Source organism: Saccoglossus kowalevskii, chromosome 17 (assembly GCF_978046115.1).
Source record: "Saccoglossus kowalevskii chromosome 17, keSacKowa6.1, whole genome shotgun sequence".
Classification (NCBI taxonomy): domain Eukaryota; kingdom Metazoa; phylum Hemichordata; class Enteropneusta; family Harrimaniidae; genus Saccoglossus; species Saccoglossus kowalevskii.
Window position 1 is genome coordinate 12,867,403 of NC_140657.1, and position 24,306 is coordinate 12,891,708.

Consider the following 24,306-nt stretch of genomic DNA (forward strand, 5'->3'; position numbering starts at 1 on the left):
GTAAACAATAACAAGTCAAACAGCCGATGCTAAACAATAAAGCCTTTTAAAAAAGTGTTGTTTCTATTCCTACGAGTATTTCTCACACAGTGTCATGGAAAAAACTTTTTGACTAGCTGATTATGTTTATTTTATTTAGAAGGTGCGAAATTTAGGCACATGAATTTCTAAAGCGGTTAACAGTAGTGAACAAGTTTGTAACTTATTTTATTGTTTCATTATGGTAGTTACTCCAACTTTAGTAGTTACTCCTACTTTAGCTATCTGACGTAAATTTGCTGCCTACTGTAAAATGACTAATTTTCACTGGGTTTAAATTTCGCTGATTTACCATTTCAGGCATATTCAGTGGGTTTTAAATTCATGATTTTATCATTTAGATAATGTGTTCTATGCTAAATTTTACATACCGTATTCATTGGGTTTTAATTTAGCGCATTTTCCAGTCAGCGAAATAAGCAAAATTAAAACCCAGTAATTAATCCTTTTACAGTATTACTCACTTATGCAAATTAAATATTGGTTTGGGGGTAACTCATTTTCTGATAATGTAAGGGCATTTATTTTCACTATTTTTATACCTTGAGTATATTTACTGGGTTTTAAGTTCCTGGATTTGCTAAAATAAAGTATTTTACAGTATTTCAGAGAAAATCAAGGTTATGAGCAAACATTTGTGAACATACCTGGACCTGTGCAGTTTTTATGATAAATTGGATCACCATGGTAACCTGGTAGACACTCCTCACAATGATCACCAGTAGTGTTGAAAACGCATTTCAGACATTTACCAGTCAGGGAATCACAATTACCAGTTTGGTTCAGAATCACATTGTCATTGCAGTCACAAGCGGTACAGACTTTTAGCGTTGTGTTTGACATATAGAAATTGTCATCACACTCATTACAAAATTGTCCAGTGTAGTTTAGTTTACATGAGTCACATACCACATCACCGGTGTTATTGTTGAAATGTTCATCTGAAAAAGATTGAAAAGTTCACAGTGAAACCTGTCTAGACTGAACACAGTGCAACCTGTCTAGACTGAACATAGTGAAACCTGTGTAGAATGAACACAGTGAAACCTGTCTAGAATAAACACAGTAAAACCTGTCTAGAATGAACACAGTAAAACCTGTCTAGAATGAACACAGTAAAACCTGTGTAGAATGAACACAGTGAAACCTGTCTAGAATGAACACAGTAAAACCTGTCTAGAATGAACACAGTAAAACCTGTCTAGAATGAACACAGTAAAACCTGTCTAGAATGAACAGTAAAACCTGTGTAGAATGAACACAGTAAAACCTGTCTAGAATGAACACAGTGAAACCTGTCTAGAATGAACACAGTGAAACCTGTGTAGAATAAACACAGTAAAACCTGTCTAGAATGAACACAGTAAAACCTGTATTGTCAACTGAATAAGTAAACCTGTCTAAACTTGGAAATATTGAAAATTGTTCAATTAAGAAAAAAAAATTGGGATGGCGACTTTGATTGTTGCACAGATCAATGCATACATGATAACAAATTTTAAGGTTTACCAGGGTAGTTCCTGAGATGATTGGAATACATCCAAGGATTCTACAATATGCAAATTATGAGTTGATCAGAACTCAATGTTTATTAGAAATGTGTGGAGCAACGACTACTGCCCTTTAACAAGTAAGTTTAACAAAACAATAAAAGTTAAAATGATTGTAACATACCATAGTGACAAGTCTGTGTAGATGAATGCTCCGAACATGGACACTTCTCGCAACTATCTTCTGATGTCTTGTTATAATCTCTGTAGTAAAAGGGTTGACATTGACTGCAGTCGTCACCAGAAGTGTTATTTGCACAGTCATGACATATCCCTGAAAGGGAATAACAGAAAAGGTTTTATGTAATTCGAGGACACGTTCAAAACAAAGTTTGGTATTTCATTTCTACAATTAAAAACCAAGCTAGGTCTTGGTTTACACAAGTATAAAAAACATGGAGCCACAGCATTCTGATTGGTTAATAACAGACTTGACCTGGCGGTTCAGAGGTCATTGTTTCAGGTCAAATCATGCAAAAACATGATGGACATTTCCTTGCATCAACGGTTTTTGTATGATCAGAAACATTTTGTAGCAAAGATACCAGTGAACTAGGGTTTGACTGTTTTTCCACACATTCTAATAATTATTACACTGTAAATTTATATAGTACTGTAACAAAATGTGTGAATTTTTTGTGAACATTTTGTTTCGTCAGTATGAAAGTGTTGTGGATGATGTAACTCATTTCTAGATTATATTATATTTAAACAAAATAAATCTTCATCTTTTCTAAGGTGGTCCTTGGGTATATGCCATCCCTTACTTTCCTCTATTTTACATTATTGCAGTCCCTGAGCTTATGACTGGCAGACTTCAGTATCAGAATAATACAATTCTGCTAAAATTTGAAACGTTTTTTCAGAACTAAACTGTGATTTGAAACCATTTACTACCTTTCAAACTTTTTTTTTATCAAGACACTAAAGCCGAAATCTTACCCGTGAGTTTATCACACAATGTAGCATGTCCATTACATTGGCAAAGTGAACAACCGTCTGTTGTTAAGTTATAATAACCATCCTCACATGACGTACATTTATCACCAGTGACACCATCAGCACAGTTGCATCTTCCATATCTAGAACAGAAAATGATCATACAGTGTAAACGTATCAGCACTCGTTATCGATCTTGCGTATATACGTCACATGGAACTCACATGCCTGGTGAAATCGAGCAAAGATAATGTCATTATCCCTTCATGAATATTAATGACATTGTTTAATTCAGACAAATAAATAAGCAACAAAAAAGTAGAATAGTGACAAATTTAATGGTTGTGACATGGAAATAATTTTGCAAAGGTTTATTCAAGCTGTAAACAAATCACCCTTAAACAAAAATGAAGTAATGCAGTTGGAATTGAAACATCTTTATCATCTGTACATATTTCTATTCTATTATTTGATTGTTTTCACTTACAGAGCAATGTTCAGCAATATACGTAATGTCAGTTCTATGTTTTAATTAATACACCCTATCACAATCAACATTAACAGTGGAGTACGTGCAACAGAATTTCGACAATAGAATCTAAATTTACATCCAATCTACTCTATTTTCTCATGCATTTCTTTGGTTGGCCAAATTCGTCAGACAAGGTAATAAATAAACCCCAGTATGCCAACACTCACCTGTCGCATGTATTGTTTACCACACCAGTGCTGTTACATTGACATGGCTCACACGGTAAAGACTCATTATACCGAAAGTAGTCCTCTTTGCATATGGTGCAGTTGTCACCCTGGTAACCAGGGAGGCAGATACAAAGATGAGTTTCACTGTCACATTTATTATCAGATCCAGGAAGTTGACAACCAGGGCAATCATCTAACGAGAAAGAAAACAGAAGAGTTAGTTAGTACTACATTTTGTACATTAGTGTCAGGTTAGTTTTGTCAGGTACATGTACATCTCAGGCTAGTTTGCAGCCTGGAAAATTGCCCCTGTTTTGCTGTTTTGTCATAGCTACATTTTTGTAGGTCACACACATTTTTATTTTATTATGATTGCACTGATTAATGCTGGATGCATGAAGACGGGAAGAGCCACTGGTGGCGCTGTATACAATCGAGACCTATTAAGGCTTGCCGTAGCTCATTTAGATTTGAGAGTAAACTGCAGAAGCAGTTGTTAAATTTGGTGACCAGTTTAGTAAGATAGAAAGCGTTTATAGTCTTCAAATAAACACAATAGATAGAGTGAGGGTAAAGACCGAATATACGTGATTCCAGAGTTTCATAATAATTTCTATTAATAATTTCACTTTCAAATAATATTCATGAGATATGTGTACGTCATAAGCTTGTTAAAGGTTATTAGCATATTGTGCACATGCTTTGGGCCCTTTTCCATATTCCACAATGCATGCATCATCACAGTGAGGTCAATTGAAGTTTAAGTTCCATGCAACGTAACATTCAGCACCGTCAATGGGGTTTCACCGCATTGATGGCGCTGAACGTCGTCTTCATATTCGAAGCCCACACATAAGCGACGCTATCAGATATATACACACCAACCGAGCGACAGCTGAGGATTTCTACACACTCCCACCAAGTCATACGCTGTAATATGCAATTACAATTCTGGTTTCCCCATAACTCTGGATATATTAAGTATATAATTGTGAAACCTGACATAGCGGAATCGCTGAAACTTTAACTGCAGTGATGGAATTATATCTCCATCAAAATAAATACAGAATGCAATGACAAACCACTGGTAATATATAGGACATGTACCAAGCAAATCAATATCACCAATCAATATAAATACAGTTACTGCAGTTTGTGTTAAATTCAAATTTTGCACTACTGAGCATGTCACTGCACATATATGCAATGCATTGTGGGAGATAACTTCAAATTTTGCACTACTGAGCATGTCACTGCACATACATGTATACGCAGTGCATTATGGGAGATAACTTCAAATTTTGTACTACTGAGCATGTCACTGCACATATACGCAATGCATTATGGGAGATAACTTCAAATTTTGCACTACTGAGCATGTCACTGCACATATACGCAATGCATTATGGGAGATAACTTCAAATTTTGCACTACTGAGCATGTCACTGCACATATATGCAATGCAGTATGGGAGATAACTTCAAATTTTGCACTACTGAGCATGTCCCTGCACATATACGCAATGCATTATGGGAGAGCATTTTCCTATTGTATAAAGTAAGCATCAAATACATGTAAGCTAAAACTAAACACAGTGAATATTCAACTTTAACATTGTTTTTTAAAGGCCTATGATTAATGTTTGCATTGGTTGATATGGTAACCAGTGGTCATCAGATCCAGATCGGTATTATGGGACAAAAAAGTTATGTATGCATTTAATGTTGATATTAATCCTAATATTAGTTGTGTTCACGTTACACGAAGTACGGGCTAAGATTTAAGCTGATTTAGGCTTATCTAGCATATTTGCATTTCGGCTAGACCCAATTGCGTCCACGCACAGGAAAGGCCAGTCATTAGCACGGGCTAAGGGGTGCCATTAGTCGGTGACCTTTGGTAAGCCGCTATTTACGAACGAAAAATGGATGACACGCGCGAGGTTCTATTTCTGCTGCTGGCATGTTTCGTTCTAATTTTGAAGCGACGTGCACAGGAACGCAAGAGAAGACGGACCACTTATTTGGATGCACATAAACAGTATACAACGGGTGTAACAGAATACAGAGTTTTATTAATGCATGTCGTAGACAGCAAACCAAATTTATTTTGTCTACGATTGGAGCTGCTGTACGCTCTACTACTACAGTGACCCGATTAGTGTGGAAGCGAGCGCGGAGTAATGACTGGTGGAATAGTGTCGTTATACGAACATGGGACAATTTTCACACCCAAAGGTCGCCGCAGAGGGCGCTTAGCCCTGGGCTAAGCGTTCGCGCATACTTCGTTAGCCCGTGCTAAGGTCTAGACCGCGTCTTAAATTTGGATCAGATTTAACCCGTACTTAGCATTCCTTAGCCCGTGCTAAGCGTTCACGCACATTTTCTTAGCACGGGCTAAGGAATTTGACCTCTTAGCCCGTGCTAAGGAGTTGTGCATGAACGCAACTATTGTTCAAGATTTGCAACAAAGGAGGGATATTATTAACAATCATGAATTTAATATTAGTATTAACTTGAATTCAATTTTTTAAGTTACTTTTTTTTTATTTCCTTTCAGGTGATTTTGACAAGGCTTTTTTTTTCTTCATTTTAATTTGTACTATAGGATATTTATCAAAAGTCAGTCACAATTCAGGAAATTGAGTTTTCCGTGGACATGTTGATCATAAATCAGTGTCTGTGGCTTGGCGTCTCTGTCTAAGTAGTGGTCTAAATGCATGCAATGTAAAACATAATCATGGTAGTTAGCAAAAATGTTTTTTAATTTGAGCCTAGCTTAAATTCATGCATGACCCCATTCTGGTATTCATTTGGAGGTATTGTTTTTAGCAATAATTAGTATACAGATTACTGAAAGCTAGTACCAGAGATAATGCTTCTTATACTGAAAATATTTTTCGAGTATGTAGCACAAAAAAGAATAACAATATAGCTTCAAGCAATACCATATGTTATCTTTGGTATTACCCAAGAATGACCTTTTTATCATACTGTATTTACAACTGTATCTGTATGAAAATCGTAAAAATAAACACTAGAAAGAGGATGAGTGTGAAAAGTAGCAGGTGAAATCTGTGAGAACAGCGGAGAGGACAGTGCACATACTCCGGTATGTGAAATAGCTATTGTTGTGAAATACGCTAATATTTGATGCAAGGGTTATTTTTGAAAAATTTTTAATATCCGAATTATCGACTCAAATTATTTCTAAAACTAAACAAGTACTCAGTAAATTTAGGAATGGAATATTTGTTATAGAATGTACTGGATCAAAGAATAACACTGGGGTCAACAAATAACAATGGTCAAATTATATGCATGGTGTGGATCAAATACCACAGAATATTATTACCACAGCTAATAATAGTGACATCATGAATATCACAGCTGCATGCTCATATACATGTAATTTTTAAATACAGCTGTATATACCGGTAAATTAATTGTTGCCAAGTTTTATTGTTTTGGAATTACTGTCAAAGCTGATTGGACTTTTTTGTTTGGTAAATAAAATTCAAATTCTTATTGATAGAGATTACAACGTCCAGAAATTACCAGGGAGTGTGACCTCTTGAGGGTCATTACAGAATGTACATTTGTTTGTGCCCTGTTCGTCCCTATACCAGTATATTGGGTGCATTTTAAATTGCACAATGAAGGCATGATGAATATGAACTTTGCACGAGTTAACAAATCCAGGTATCCATGGTTATGTAAATAATTAATTACGTTACATAATACTATTTGTTATATTTGTTCTGCAAGTACAGAGATGTATTCATGGAAATACGCAAAAAGCACAAAGGAATTAAATGTACATGTAACCTGCTTATTCTAAGTCAGTGTTGCTGAATATCAACCATATTTTGTCTATTACATTTGTAGCTGTGCACTTCCAATAAAAGAGCATATCAACTGAGAATATAAAACATGACTTATTTTGACTCCTGAGACACTAGTCTATCAGTTAAGTAAGCATATGCACTACTATATGTAATAGAACACAGTAATCCACTAATGCTATTATTTCAAATTGCATTCAAGATTGTGTTCCTCACAAGAAATTTTTACATTTACAGTATTCCTACATGTATGAGAAATATACATCACTGTAAAACTTGAACTAGACTGTTGTGTGTATGCATGAAATATATCCTTTACAAGAGTATATGTACATGTGTACTGCATTGCATCATTTTAATATATTAATAGTCATAGATAACACATTGTTAAAACAGGAATTATATTTTTAGTATGAACAAACTTTTTGAATGCATTTTCTGAACTTGAACTTTGGACAGTTGCACATGTAAGGGCGCCAACGTTTTAGGCAAAAAAAGTGGAATTGGCCTTCGTTTTATTGAAATCATGTAGTGAAATATAAGGGTACTAAAGTGTCAGGTAAGGCATCAAGGTACATGTAATTGCCTTCATGGCCTCTGTCAATTCACTTCAAAGCTATGCATTTACATTTATCTCATCGACGAATACAAAATGGCCGTCATTGTTTCATGGAAACAAATTCATATACAAGTACTTTAGTTTTTAATTTGCATTTTTGTAAATTAGAATTGTGCATCTTATGCTCCATGGTTTTGCTTTGCATGGTATTGTTTGCACTGTATGCAATGCACAGTTCACCAGGGCCTGTCAACATTTTTACAAAGACAATGTCTTTGATTTTTAGAACATTTTTTTTTTGGGCATAATTTCTCAATTTTACTTCAATTGTCATGATAGCAATATGTTCATTTTACTGCAGGTGCTATCAGACTGGCACGGTATTGTCAGATTGTTGGATGAAGAGACAGGTACAAGTAATATTAAAAACCACCATTCAGTGAAAAGTGATAAAAGGTAACCATGGTTACACATAAATAATAAATTATGCCAAATTATGCCAAAAAAATATGCATGAGATTACAAACTGAAATCTGCACACAGCCAAGGTTCTGGAGAATATACATGGATAATGTACTCTGTCTATTTTTAGACTGATTACCGTCCTTACATATTACATATTACATATTTACATAAATTTACCTAATGATGTAAATTACATAATTTAACAAACAACTATATATTATACTCCCAATGAACTGTTTTTTAAAGTCCTGGAAGTTCTTAGTTCAGAGGAGTGTGTTTGGTTTTCATTAAATGTTCTCGTATTTGAACATTATTTTTTTAATGGAGACATCAATAGAATACATGTACTTGTCTAACTACAAACTAATAAACAGTACTTACGGTAATAAACTTCCAGAGACACTTAAGTAACTGTCATTTTTGCAATTCAGTTCTCATTGTGTATTTAATTTTGAAGACCATAAGCATATATCATTTTATTATTTGTTATAATGTGAGTAATACATGTGTAAGATATACAAAACAATTATCAGTGTTTTAACGGTTTATTAAAATTCAATTCACATTTTGGTATCTACACAAATATGCAAAATAATTTCCATTGTACATGTATATAATTATTCTGTAATGTTCTGTCTATGTATAAAGATTGAAGTGAATTGCTCAAGGCAAGTATGATTCACATGTAGATATATATATGAAATAGAATATGTCAAAAACAAAATGGCCATCTTGAATTTTGAAAGTGACCTGAATCAACTGAAAATAATTATCAAAACTTCTATCAAGTTTAAAAAAAATCAAAGTGATGCATGCTCAAATCTGATGTCAAAATACCTGATTTTAGACAGTGTACTTTTACAACACAAATGGCCACCAGTTGGCCATCTTTGGTGAATCACAAAATCACCACACATGCATGCATGTATAAAATAAGTTAAGTTATGAGAAGGTTTGAAGAAAATTGATCTATAGGTGTCTGAGATACATGTACATGTACAGCTCCAGATGCACCCCCTTTGTTTGAGTGGGAACATAATCGTGATAATAAATAGGTATAAGTACTAAAAAAACTTGAGAAAGACATTAAATCACCGTTAAAGCAAGTCAGGTAATATTTAATTCAAGCTTTTTCTCAGAATTGCAGAAAAATAAAAAATAAAAATACAATTTTTATGATTTTTGGCTATACATAGATTTAAAAAACAAAAAGTAATACCATGACATGATAGAGCTCCTGTCGGTGCAACAGTGAAAAAAACTGATATAAGTCGGCCATCTTCGATCAGAAAATATTACGTATAATTTACAGTGTAGAAGATTGTACATATTATATGTTTGAAAACAACATCTATATTTATAAAATATAAAGCAAATAACATGCAATACATGCTATTTTCAGAGCATGCTCCATCACAGACCCAATAATAGACTACCGTAAAATCTGTATTAGAAGCTGCATCACTGATAGAAGTCATACCCATTTTTTTTGAACAATTGAAACCCCAAAATTCACCATTTCTCATATGTTTAGATGCTCTGATAGAAGCCACAACCTCTGTTGCATTGTACTCCTGTGGAATACTTTATTTTCGCTGTAATTAATTTTCGCTGAAAAGGCTTTTTTGGGCGTTTTGTATGGAATTTATTTTCACTGATATTTGATGAGTTTAATGTGAAATATAGGAAACAAAGTATATTCGCTGGATTTTATTTTCACGAAATCATCCCTCCAGCGAAAATAGCGAAAATAAATTCCAAGCGAAAATAAAGTATTCTACAGTATTTTACTAGAAGTCGCGGCTTCTAATACAGATTTTACAGTAATATGATGACGTTCAGAGAGTAAAATATTTCTAACGACAGTATAAGTGTCAGTTACCAGGAAATATTGTACATTTCAATGAGATTCAGTGATTTTAAGAATTGATGACCAAATTTGGGTGTGCAGATATATGACGCAGTTTTAGGGGTTCTCCCTCTTTAATGGGTCGATCACCTCTTTAGATGTACATTTTCAATCACTATAAAAAATGCTTATTTGTTTATGAGAGCTATTTTTTCAGAAATTTGTTTTAGATTAAGAATGAATATCATGAATTTTTTGAAAGCTAACACAATTAAAAAGTTGGCATGCGTATACATAAACAGTTTTAGAAACAGGAAGTCAGCATGCTGGGCAGCACCAGCTGATCATCTAAATATCGTATGATTTCTATAATCATACATATGCTAATTACATGACCATAAATAGATATCGGTATGAATACATGATTATGCCAACAAAACTGGTATTAATATTACAATGCGATGATTTGAGCAATTGGTTTTAGGTTCACGAAGGGAGAAAATGGGTTAAACTGGTATTTCACAAGTTCATGTCGATTTCATTTAGCAAATTTTACTTTCTGTAAAATACTTTATTTTCGCTTGGTGTATAAATTTTCACTGTAGAAATGATTCAGTGGAAATAAAATCCAGTGAATATACCTTTTTCCTATATTTTGCATTCAACTTGTCAAAAATCAGTTAAAATAAATTCCATACAAAACATCCAAAAAGTCCTTTCAGCGAAATTTAATTCCAGCTAAAATATTAGTATTTTACAGTACCAACGAAAATAGTGAAATTAAAAACCAGTGGATAATTGATGTGTTTTTCAGTAGATTAAAAATCTTGGTAATTGAAGGGGGGAAAGGTTAACACAAATGGGAATGGGATGCAGACATTTAAAGAGGGGGAGTCGTCACCTGTGCATGCGTCAGATGGCTGTAGCTAGTCAATGTTTACAAACAAGTGTATACCCATGAGCCTTTGCGTTTTTAGCGTGCATTGTTATCGTTGCTTGGGACTCAATTCAAGTGCGTGCGCAGGTGACGACCCTCCCACTTTAAGTTAAAAAACACTTTAACACAGCAAAAATTAAGGTATAATATTTGGTAAAGTGAGCGCCCAGGAACAAAAAAATTTGGAACATGAATCCCTCCGGCGACGAAAAAAAATGGTGATAATAACCAAGGAGTGAGAGACTTTTTACCTCGCGACTGTATACTATTTTTTAAATTATTTACATATCAAACAGACATATATAGTAATATAATATTTTGATATTTGTTGTGTTATAGATACCATATGGCATTTTGCCCATTTTAACATGCCGGAACACATCAGTCTATCAGATAGAGGGACTGTGGCTGGAATAATCAGCAGTTTGACCATGCAGTGGTTGCTGAATGCCCTTGTACACATAATAATTTAAATACTTGTCTCAGTGGACTAACATTTGTTAAAGTAGGCAGGAGAGCAAAACAAAATCAACTGAAAAATAAATAAATATTATATACACATGTAGTCAGAGAATACCAATTAACACATAATTAATTACTAGTATCCACATTTTTACATGTATATATAATACATTTAATAATCCATGGTCACAAGGATATTTTATTTTATTTGAAAATTAAGAAACTTGTGAGTTGGGACATACATGTACATGTTTATTTCGAGTGAATAACTGTCAATAATTCAAACAAGTTCATTTATTGGTTGCTGAACCAAAATCAAAGAAAGCTTAGAAAGAACTCCCATGTGCTGAGAGTATTGGAGACACATTAAATATAATTCGAAATTACTTAGCTGAAAACTAATTATGCAAATCAGAAAATTAATATGACCAGATTTGAGTGTAAAACTAATGAGGTCTGCGCAATGTAACAGAAAATCTATGTCTCCAAGTTTAATTGAAATGTGATTAGAACCAAAAAATTATGAATTATTATGCTTATTAGGGAATTAATATGAACAGATTTTTACCCCAAACTAATTAGGTTTGTACATTGTCCTAGAGCATCTTTGTACTAAGTTTCATTGAAATGGAATAATTAGCACCGTGAAAACTCCAAAATTTCGACCCCTCTAAAAATTTGACCGCCTATTTATTTGCCGGGTTTCGGTGTTTTATTTACCTCCAAATTTTCGACTCCACTAAAAATTGCCGACTCATTCTTATTCGAAAATTGCGACCAGTTTTAGTTTTCCCCCAAACGAAAAAAAAACCGATGTGAGCGTTCAAACGGGACCTTCCTCAAAGGCATGAATCCGGGTTTCTGATTGACTGAGAGATTTTTATTTTATTGGTAACGAAAATATATTCTAAATAAACGAAGTTTCAAATAAAAACGAACACAAAAATCTCGGCATGCTGCGTTTCTGAATTGTTGATTATTACTGTACTCAGTAGTGATTATAATAATGTACACAAAATAAATTTGTTGAATGGTTATGAAATACAAATAAAAGTCAACTTAGTTTCATCGTAAGCGAATGATTCCGGTCTCGTATAAACGTTTGATGCTGTAGGATATCCGCCATGTTCTCTTAGGTCAAATAGGTCAAATCGCTAATTAACCAATCAAAAAGCTGGATGATGCGAAAACGGCATGATTTTTTTTAAATAAAAAAATTAGTTGTTTTTAAAAAATAAACTGGTCATCTGAAGAATAATTTAACATTGTTCACAGTGATAACAGCTCATTCTCGAAAGGAAGCTTACCCGCTCACGCTAGTCACGATAAAAATCATACATGTGTACTCTTGAATAGACAGACGTCAATGACTACGGTAAAACTTAGACTCTATTTCAGCCGGCAGGATTGATTGAAATGTCCGAAAAATGACGCCAAAATACACCTTAAAAGTCCCATTTTATTTTCTTAAATCCCATTATATTTTTTAATCCAAGGGCGAATTTACGGCAGAATTTGGTCCCTCAAATCACCGGTACGGTGCTCAAATAAGGGACACGTGAGCTTTGATTCTAACCGGATACATTGCACTGGGTCGGGGAGATCGTTTGCTAAACTTCCATGTATCTTTTGTCCAATGGGTACCTGTACTTCGAACATTCGCAAGTTTTCCTAGGTAGTGCGAGACAGCTTTGTCTTTTGACCTATTAGTTTTGTGCTGACCTCTTCTCCGCGTCTTGATGTTTTGTTTTGCTTGTCATAATACTCACTGATTGATGACTTTGTTTAGATTTTGAGTTACAACTCGGCCACGACCTTTGCTTTTACCGTGAAACATGAGGAAGTTTACGTCAATTGACGGACATTGCATTTTTTAAAAACTAATGAAGCACACTGTCTATCATCCCCATTTTTTTTTGCTGATTTCTATTCTGAAAAATTCGACCGTCCGAAAATGCACCTTAATTTTGACTCTAAAAACACGTCACATTTCTAACACAAATTATTTAAAACCGGTCGAAATTTTGGAGTTTTTACGGTACTTTAGATATCAGTGTGAAAGATTAAAATTGGTTAATTATGCAAATTAGGTAATTAATATGTACAGATTTTAACCCACAATTATTCAGGTCTGTCTATTGTCCTACAGCATCCATGTACATTCATTGATATGTGATGTATAGTACCTGAGATATCAGTGTGAAAGTTGGTTAATTATGCAAATTAGGTGATTAATATGCACAAATATTTACCGGAAACTAATTGGGTCTGCATAATTCTAGATTCATTGAAATATGATGATTAGTACTTTAGATATCAGTAGAAAAGCTGAAAATTAATTATGCAAATTAGGTAATTAATATGCACAATTATTTACCCTAAAACTAATCAGGTCTCTGCATAGTCCTAAAGGATCTATGTACCAAGTTTCATTGAAATGCGATGATTAGTACTTGAGATACCCGTGGAAAAGCTGAAAATTAACTAATTATGCAAATTAGGTGATTAATATGCACAAATATTTATCGAAAACAATCAATCTCTGCATAGTCCTTGAGTATGTAAGTACCAAGTTTCATTGAAATGTAATGCTAACTACTTATATCAAATGCTGAAAATTAATTAATTATGCAAATTAGGTAATTAATATGTACTGATATTACCATAAAAACTATCAGGTCTGTGCAGTGTCGTATTACATCTATGTACCAAGTTTCATTGAAATGTGATGATTAGTACTTGAGATATCAGTGGAAAAACCGAAAATTGACTAATCATTATGCAAATTAGGTAATTAGTATCCACGGATTATTACCAAAAACTAATCAAAACCTAGCATTAGTTCAGAGCATCTATGTACCAAGTTTCATCAAAATCCAATGAGTGGTTGTTTAGATATCAGTGGAACAGTCATGGAACCACTAAAAAATAGCTAATTATCATGCAAATTAGGTAATTAATATGCACAGATTTTTACCAAAAATTAATCAAATCTGCGCATATGTTCAGAGCATCTATGTACCAAGTTTCATCAAAATCCAATGAGTGGTTCTTTAGATATCAGTGGAACAGTCATAGAACAGCTAAAAATTAGCTAATTATCATGCAAATTAGGTAATTAACGAGCATGGATTTTTACCAAAACCTAATCAAATCTGCGCATTGGCCCAGAGCATCTATGCACCAAGTTTCATCAAAAACCGATGTATGGTTCTTGAGATAGCAGTGGAACAGTCGGACACACATACACACATACACACACACATACACACATACACACATACACACATACACACATACACACATACAGACACACTAACTGCAAAGACTCCCATTTTGTGCTTCGCACATGGGAGTCAAAAAGTCAAATTTTTAATAATTGTTAAATAATCTATACAATCCTATTTGAAAAACCCATTACATTACATGAATTCTCACTTGTTTGTAAAAACTCCAATATCATTTCCCAATGTTTGTTTGACAACAAATTTCTGGTATTATCAATGTATATTTGTTCTTAAACATTGATAATAATTATTTTATACTACATATGTACAACAGAGATTCAATTTTAGCCTTTATTTCGACGCACTAATTTTTAACAGACGCACATGATAATCATAGACGAATACTTTCATTTTTTGGTCTTTATAATTAAATTTGGTGACTCCTTTTTATCTGAAGCATACTAATATTTATGAAGAATTCACGACACATCATATCTATTACTTCATCACGAGTGCACTGTGACCCACTAAACTTAGCTGATTTACACAAGAAAGTGGGATTACCGGTACCATTGATTCTTTCATTATTTAACTGTATTGTGTCTACAATCTACACATACATTGCATCGCACAATTAATCAGCACTAAGCCACATTATATATTACCGGTATTATACATCTGTCACGGTAACGTTAAAGTTACAGCGTGTCGTAATTTTGCAGGGTATTTTCATCTTACCATATAAGGAAATGCATGTTCCAAATATGGAATGATTACGCGCGTAAGTGTCCTCTAATGATAAAAACAAACATGGCTGCCATTAGAGTTTGGTTGATTCTGTTCTAAAATTTTTGGATTTTGGCATTCCCATGATGTATCCTTGGAAGGGGAAGATGTATAAGAGAGCTATGTGTCAGTCGATACTCTCGCTATACTGTCTTCGTGCAAACTTTGAGGTAATCTTGTAATAACCTCATATTATTACTAATTTAGGCAGAGGGTTTTCAATGTACATGTATGCAATAGTAAATTGATTTTTTGTGCAAAATGTAATTTAGCGATCATAATTTTCTTACAAGCAGCCTGTCGGCTGAGATAGCCCCGCTGTTAGCATTGCACATTTCATTTCCAGAATTCAAAAATATCACTTTTCACCAAAAATGACAAAACTATTCATCAATAGAATTAAAGATATCATTACAAAATGAACAAATCTGAGAGAGGTCCACATGTAGTACTTATATATGTATTATCAAAGCAATTGGACTTGTGGTTTTTAACAAGAAGTCGAAAATATCATTTTTTATCAAAAATTACAAAAATAATCACCAAAATTAGAGAATTAAAGATATCATCACAAAATGAACAAATCTGAGAGAGGTCCACATGGAGTACCTATATATGTAATATCAAAGCAATCATACTTGCGGTTTTTAACAAGAAGTCGAAAATGACAAAAATATTCACCAAAATTAGAGAATTGAAGATATCATCATGAAATGAACAAATCTAAGAGAGGTCTACCCCAGGTACATTAACACCAAGTACCAAAGCATTCAGGCTTGTAGTTTTCAAGAAGAAGTCGAAAAGTAAAACATTGACACAGACGCCGACAAACAATCACTCATATGATAAGCTCCGCTCGACAAAGTCGACAGCGGAGCTAATAATAAACAAGCAGCCTATCGGCTGAGATAGCTCCGCTGTTAGAAATGCACATTTCAATTAAAGAACTGAAGACATCATCAGAAAATGAACAATATGTATAGTATCAAAGCAATCGGACTTACAGTTTTTAACAAGAAGTCGAAAATATCACTTTCTACCAAAAATGACTAAAATATTCACCAAAATTAGAGAATTGAAGATATCATCACGAAATGAACAAATCTGAGAAAGGTCTACATGTAGTATCTATATATGTAATATCAAAGCAATTGAACTTTTGGTTTTTAACAAGAAGTCGAAAATATCACTTTTTACCAAATATGACAAAAATATTCACCAAAATTATAGAATCCAAGATATCATCACGAAATGAACAAATCTGAGAAAGGTCTACATGTAGTATCTAAATATGTAATATCAAAGCAATTGAACTATTGGTTTTTAACAAGAAGTCGAAAATATCACTTTTTACTAAAAATTACAAAAATATTCACGAAAATTAGAGAATTGAAGACATCATCACAAAATGAACAAATCTGAGAGAGGTCCACATGTAGTACCTATATATGTAATATCAAAGCAATCGGACTTGTGGTTTTTAACAAGAAGTCAAAAATATCACTTTTTACCAAAAATTACAAAAATATTCACCAAAATTAGAGAATTGAAGATATCATCACAAAATGAACAAATCTGAGAGAGGTCCACATGTAGTACCTATATATGTAGTATCAAAGCAATTGGACTTGCGGTTTTTAACAAGAAGTCGAAAATATCACTTTTTACCAAAAATGATAAAAATATTCACCAAAATTAGAGAATTAAAGATATCATTACAAAATGAACAATTCTGAGAGAGGTCCACATGTAGTACCTATATATGTAATATCAAAGCAATTGCACTTGCGGTTTTTAACAAGAAGTCAAAAATATCACTTTTTACCAAAAATGACAAAAATATTCACCAAAATTAGAGAATTAAAGATATCATTACAAAATGAACAAATCTGAGAGAGGTCCACATGTAGTACCTATATATGTAATATCAAAGTAATTATACTTGCGGTTTTTAACAAGAAGTCGAAAATATCACTTTTTACCAAAAATGACAAAAATATTCACCAAAATTAGAGAATTGAAGATATCAACATGAAATGAACAAACCTAAGAGAGGTCTACCCAAGGTACATATACACCAAGTATCAAAGCATTCAGGCTTGTAGTTTTCAAGAAGAAGTCGAAAAAGTAAAACATTGACACGGACGACGGACGACGACGGACGACGACGGACAATCACTCATATGATAAGCTCCGCTCGACAAAGTCGACAGCGGAGCTAAAAAATAAATCTATATTGGTCTCTGAGTGTGATATATTTAGTAATCACTTCAAAAATGCAATATGGAGAAAAACATGTAATTTACATTATTTTCTGATACTGTAAATTTAATAATACATTAGACCATTGTCCCTCCACGCCGGTGTAGAGGGACTGTGATTAGACTACGATATATAGTGGCATAAAAACGCTGTTCTTGTATCAAGCATCTGAGTATTCATTAAATAAAACATTTCACAATCTTTAAAGCATGGGAGTTGTCACCTGCGCATGCTTCAGATGGCCATGGCGTGTCATTGTTTTACAGACAAGCGTCTACCCATGAGCCTTTGCGTGTTTAGCTTGTGTTGTTATCGTCGCTTGGGACTCAATTCCCGCGCGTGCACAGGTGACGACCCCCCCCCCGCGCTTTAATATGCATGCGGAGCAGTTGTTTTGGCACATACTGGTACAGTAACAATCAACACATACATTGTACTTTATGCATATTAATTATTTGCTACCAAATAATGTTGTGTGTTCTGCAAATGCAACATTTTTTAACTTATGATAGATCACAATAAGATTTACATTATCAAAGAACAACATTGAAAATTACATGTTTCGTCTACATTGCAACATCCAATGAAATGACAAATTGCGTGACATCTACACTGTACATCTATAAGTTAGGACATTCAAACTCAGTCTTTTGTATAACCATATATATACATGTATAAGGCACTTCAGTTGAACAAATAGGCGTATAATAGCAATCAAGAAAAGGAGGTTCAGCAGAATTAAAGAATATACGTCATGTCTGTTTTATTTGGGTTTCATACCATCAGGACACCATAAATGAAAACAAAAATCGGGTCACAAGTCAAAATTTGCACTTTTACGTTGATTCCATCGTGAGATTACTGTAAAACATGTCTTTTCTGACCAAGGTTTGGGGATTTGTATACAGTAATCCGGAACATAAAAATCTGGGGCGCTTCTATTTTTTCTTTGTTTTTATGGAAGTGATAACTGCGCATTTGTTTTAGCATGCGACAGACAAGTATTGTGAAAACAGGAAATCAACAATGACAAGAGAGCTTCGCTAAATAAAATTGCATGCCGCTTTTTCAACATGTTTTACAGTATTTCTTCATATCTCAATATTTTGCTTGGTGACATAATAAGAAAAAGTTATTTATTACTATTATTGACGTGAATTCTAATATTGAGAAAAAATTTAAAAAAAAACTGACATACATGTATAATTGAATATATCCAGGATGATATCAGTTATCAATATATATAATGGGAGGATTACTCCCATGATGCATTGTGTATGCATGTCCAGTCACATGCTTAATAAAAGTGAAAAATTTGGTTCGAACTGACTCAATCATGCGGGTTGTGTTTCATGTTACATTGTCTATTTCAATAAACCATGCATCATTATTTTTGGGGTCAGTACCCAGCATAGTCGCTGCAAGTTGTCAACTCTGATCAGCTTTAAATGCCTAAATCAACTTTTGTCACGTTTTCGCAAAATAAACTTGCATAATAATGTGATATTTCATTCAAGAATAATGATCAATTACATGTTCGATAATGAATTTACCTCTACCCAATAAAAAAAAATAGGTCTTCTTGGCCAAAATTATCAAAGCAAAAAAAAAAATAAAAATATTAGACAATTTTCAAAGGGTAAAATTATAGCTCATCACTTATCTTTAGCCAGACTACTCTTAATCCAGGCGACATTTGTATCACCAATGTGTAAACAAGAACACGGTCATTTTAATGAACGGATCGCCCTAATCGTTTCTAAAATTAAATAGAGACCAAGCACTGTAACGGCAAAATGGTAAGTGTAGGAATATTTACTGCAAATAATCATCCAAGCATGCAGGGACCACGAACAGATTCTATTAGTAATAAAAAGATGGTAAAAGCCTAGATCGCTCAATATTAGTGTCACTAGCACACAATACATGACACCGCTTTCTGTACGGCCGTGCACTTCAGAGTATTAATTTAATAAACAACACCTGAACACATCACAAGTAAAGCCAATTAAGGGAGATTAAATAGTCGCCATGAGAGATGTCATCATGCAAGTCTTTTACATGTACACTGATTTAGAATACACAGTATACATGTATGAGAATATGCTAAAACACGTATGTTTAGCTAGTATTTTAGCTAATTTAACAAATTTCTAATGTCAAGATGTCGCTAATTTAAAAGAATTAATATTCCTACAGTGAGATTGTTTTTGTATTGAACCAAATTCACTAAAATGACTTAAATAAAGAGTTTTACATTACTGCTGTATGTTTGTAATACTGAGAAATAATAATAATCTTTATTATTATCTAATCTCTTTAGAATTTTGATATTAATATTAAAATAAAGTACAATAACACAAAACAGCAAAGAGGGATTATATTATGTGATGATTATTACTTGAGATATCAGTGGAAAAGTCAAAAATAGATTAATCATTATGCAAATTAGGTAATTAATATGCAAAGATTTTTACCCAAAACTAATCAGGTCTGCACATTGCCCTAGAGCATATACATGTATGTACCAAGTTCTATCAAAATCCAATGCATTATTATCAAAATATATTATTTTGTTCATTGTACCAAGTCAGAACAAAAAGCTGCCCATGAACGACCAAAATTGGGTTTTGGAAAGGCAGAAATGCTAGACTTTGATGTATTTTCTTTCACATTTGAAAAAAAGCCTCTTTGTGGCCATCTTGTGAACCTGGCTATTTCTTGTTACACAAGGAGAATAACAAATTATTGCTTATCAAAATTCAGACAGTCCAACAAATAAAAGGGTTAAGTAGTACATGTACGCTGCCATTTGTTTTTCAGTGAAAAAGCTCATACAAAATTGCATTACTGTAAAACTATTCATTTTCACTGGCATTTAGTTTCACTATTTAAATGTTTTGAGCAATTTCACAAACTTGGCAAGGAATAAAGAAATATCGTTATTCCACGAACATAACTTAGTAAATTTTACTTATTTGCAAAAATACAAAAATAAAAACCAGCGAATCATTAATGCGTTTACAGTACTGTAGAATACTTTATTTTCGCTTGGAATTTATTTTCGCTATTTTCGCTGAAGAGATGATTCCGTGAAAATAAAATCCAGTGAATATACTTTTTTTTCTTATATTTCAAATTTAACTCATCAAAAATCAGTGAAAATAAATTCCATACAAAATGCCCAAAATGCTTTTTCAGCGAAAATTAATTCCAGCGAAAATAAAGTATTCCACAGTATTTATTTATATATTTATTTAGTTAGATAGCTACTTAACTTAAAAATACATGTATAAGATTTATTTTCTATTTTTTTATTACAAATTGTATTGCACTGCATGACCTACATATACCGTAGTAATTATGAAATATACACCATATGAATCAATGCACACATTAAGTTAATTAAATAATTAGGTCACTGTAATTAATACTTTCATGTTATACAAACAAACAGTTTAAGCAATAGTTGAATAAATTACCGCTATAAAAAGAGTCATGTGACAGGCATCCTAAAAAGCAGATGCTACATGTACAAGATTTATTTTAACTCTAGAAATATTTGCGTTCTTTTGACCAAAATAGCCATTTTCAAAATTGACCACAAGATGTTTTGGAATCAGTTTAGCCATTTTCCCTTAAAGGAAAATCATGTGAACATGAAACCAGTCTAAACTGAACCCTTTGTGAACATGATACCTGTTTACAAAATTACGAGTTGAATGTAAAACATGGGGAAAAACGGTTTATTTGCTGGATTTTATTTTCACTGAATCATTTCTTCAGCGAAAATAAATTCCAAGCAAAAATAAAGTATTCTACAGTTTTCAACTTTGTTTTTCAGTAATACTGTAACCACCAGTAATTCAGAATACCGGTAGTTGGATTTTTGTCGACTAAAGTACAATATCAATCACTGTAGAAACTTCAATATCATAATCTTGAGAACTCTTGCCTGAAACTTTCAGACAGTTTGTTTTGGGTGGAGCTGACATACATGTATATTATTTTGAATTTTCTAAAGTCAGAATGGACACAAAATGATATTATTTTAATAGTCATCTGTTCATGCCATACTTTACACATTGTGTTTTGAAATGGCAATACAAATAATAGAATTAGTGGATCAGTATTACTGCAAAATACTTTAATTTACCTGGAATTAATTTTCACTGAAAAGAAAATTTCGGCAATATTGTATGAAGTTTATTTTCACAGGTTTTTAAATATTGAATGATAAAATATAGGAAAAAGGATATTTCCACTGGATTTTATTTTCACTGATTCAATCCTTTAGTGCAAATAACAAAAATTAAATTCCATGTAAATATAATGCATTTTACATTATACATGTAGTAATTAATAATTACACGTCCAGACTGAACTGATGTATTTACCGGTAGGAAATTATCAATTTGGAAAATTGTATACACTTTCCATGTACAATAAATCTTTCTTTGGCAGCCATTTTTGCAATGAAAATGGTAGAGAGAGAATATATTTGAGAATGTTTTACCTACACAACTGAATACATTAATGCAAGAGTTTGTGAATGAAAACACAGATACTGAATAAATATAATGGAAAGCTGTGTATAAATCTAATCAACACAGTGCATCAATACATGTATTCCACCATAGACCCTACAATAGAATACAGTGTCTATGGTTCCACAAACTGTTGGAGTCATTTTACATGTACACATGATTTTGAATTGAAAATAGAAGAAAAAAGCCCCCCCCCCTCCCAATGGGTTGAATGCATTTGGTTAGTTCGAAATATAACGATTTGTTTAAATCTTAGATAAAGGAACACCACTGTAATTGAATTACTTGTACTATAGCTATAGAGTTCTGGAAGCTACATTTGATTCAACTTTATTTTAAGCACCTAGCAAAGGTCTAACGGCAGGGCAGAGAGAAAAAAATAGAATTAGTATACTCTCATATGTTGTGTTACATGTACATGTACATGCTTACTGTATATTTGTCACTGCTACGCTGCTGCTGCTAGAAAGTACTAGTCAAAACCTTGGAATTGTCGATGAGTTCATTATTCCTCGGCAATTTCAATGAGAGAATGATATTTATTTCATGTTTGGGTTCATTAGATGAACAGGATGGATTGCTTACTAACCTAATCAGAACTGGCATCAAAGTGAATAAAATGATATGATCCAAATAATTCTATTTTAATATAGAAGAATTTCGGATAAAATGTTGCCAGTTTTTAGACGCAAATTCAGGTTATGGCTTAACTGTTACTTTGTAATAAAAAACCCAATTTGCACCCACCCATGTCAAGGTAAGTCTATCGGCATGGCGACATAACAGTTAACTTGATCTGTACAATCTGTATATTTCATTTGAAATCATTTCCATAAATTTGTACATATTTGTAAATAATTAACAAGTATTTGAATTCCAGTATTTAAAAAAACAATTATATTTGTCTTTCGCCAAAACCAAAGAGTCTCCTGATGAAATGATTTTGAGGCAAAACACTGGTATTACATGTATTTCATTCACCACAAGAGTAGAAGATATAGAGTTCCCCTTAACTTGCTGGTTAATTTATACCAATATAATATAGAGAGAATGAAATTTGTAGCAGAGATTGAAAATTTATAAATAAACAAATTTGACCTTGCTTTTATTTTAATTTTCAAAAAAGCAGTGAAAAATTACTACAATATAATTGTGAATTTTATGACGGCATGAATGGGTTTTATGAAAATTGATAAAAAATTGATAAAACATTTACCCTGGAAAATCCTTTGCTGCATCCAATTCCAAAGAAGAGCCTTATGTATTTGCTATAGAAATTATTTAGTAATGCCCATTACCCACAAGTCTTTGCAGGTTTCCTTTATAGTCATTGGTTGATTTACTGACATGCATTACTACACGTGCTATGATTGGTCAAGTTGTTGTCAACAGAAATATATATAAAACAATTAGTAAATATTTTATATAAATAAATGCATGCCTTTACAAAATTCACAGTATCATTTGTGATGTTCTTTTACTTTGACATTTTATGTAGGCAAGAATTTTTTTTTTATGGAAACTTTTGAAATCCAAGGACAAAAACTATATTTATAGACGCTGCCCCAGAAGATCCTTATGTTTTATTTAAATGCAAAGATGACGCTGTAGAACCTACAGTATATGGTATCACACATTACAAATGAGTCTTGGCTGGTTTACTTTAATCATTGGCCTACTGTAGAATACTTTATTTTCGCTTGGAATTAATTTTCGCTATTTTCGCTGAAGGAATGATTCAGTGAGAATAAAATCCAGCGAATATACCTTTTTTCCTATACTTTACATTCCACCTCTCAAAAATCAATGAAAATTTATTCTATACAAAAAACCCCAAAAATCTTTTCAGCGAAAATTAATTCCAGCTGAAATACAGTATTCTACAGTATTTATTATAATGCATACATTATTTTATGTATGGGTATAGCCAATATAATGATTGATGAAATGTATTCAACAGTCAATTGTAATTTATAAAATATCTATAAATATTTTATAATCTATAAGTATTTCAAATATAATAGAAAACATTCATGTCTTCATGAAATTCACTGTAGTGCAGGTACAAATGCAGGTACATACATGTACAGTGTATAAGTAAATACCATTCCTGCCCACAATTAGATTATCAATAAGCT

At 32.9% G+C, this 24,306-nt stretch overlaps 1 protein-coding gene across 1 annotated transcript in view; it reads right to left on the reverse strand.

Annotated features, from left to right (window-relative positions):
* The window catches only part of LOC100376545 (multiple epidermal growth factor-like domains protein 9), a 33,823-nt gene that overhangs the window by 6,480 nt on the left and 3,037 nt on the right, over nt 1–24,306 (reverse strand). The window contains exons 2-5 of the mRNA XM_006825243.3: nt 3,228–3,423; nt 2,532–2,671; nt 1,714–1,863; nt 687–980 (exon numbers count right to left, since the gene is read on the reverse strand). Of these exons, the coding sequence (XP_006825306.3) occupies nt 687–980; nt 1,714–1,863; nt 2,532–2,671; nt 3,228–3,423 (780 nt within the window). The remainder of the gene's footprint in view (nt 1–686; nt 981–1,713; nt 1,864–2,531; nt 2,672–3,227; nt 3,424–24,306) is intronic.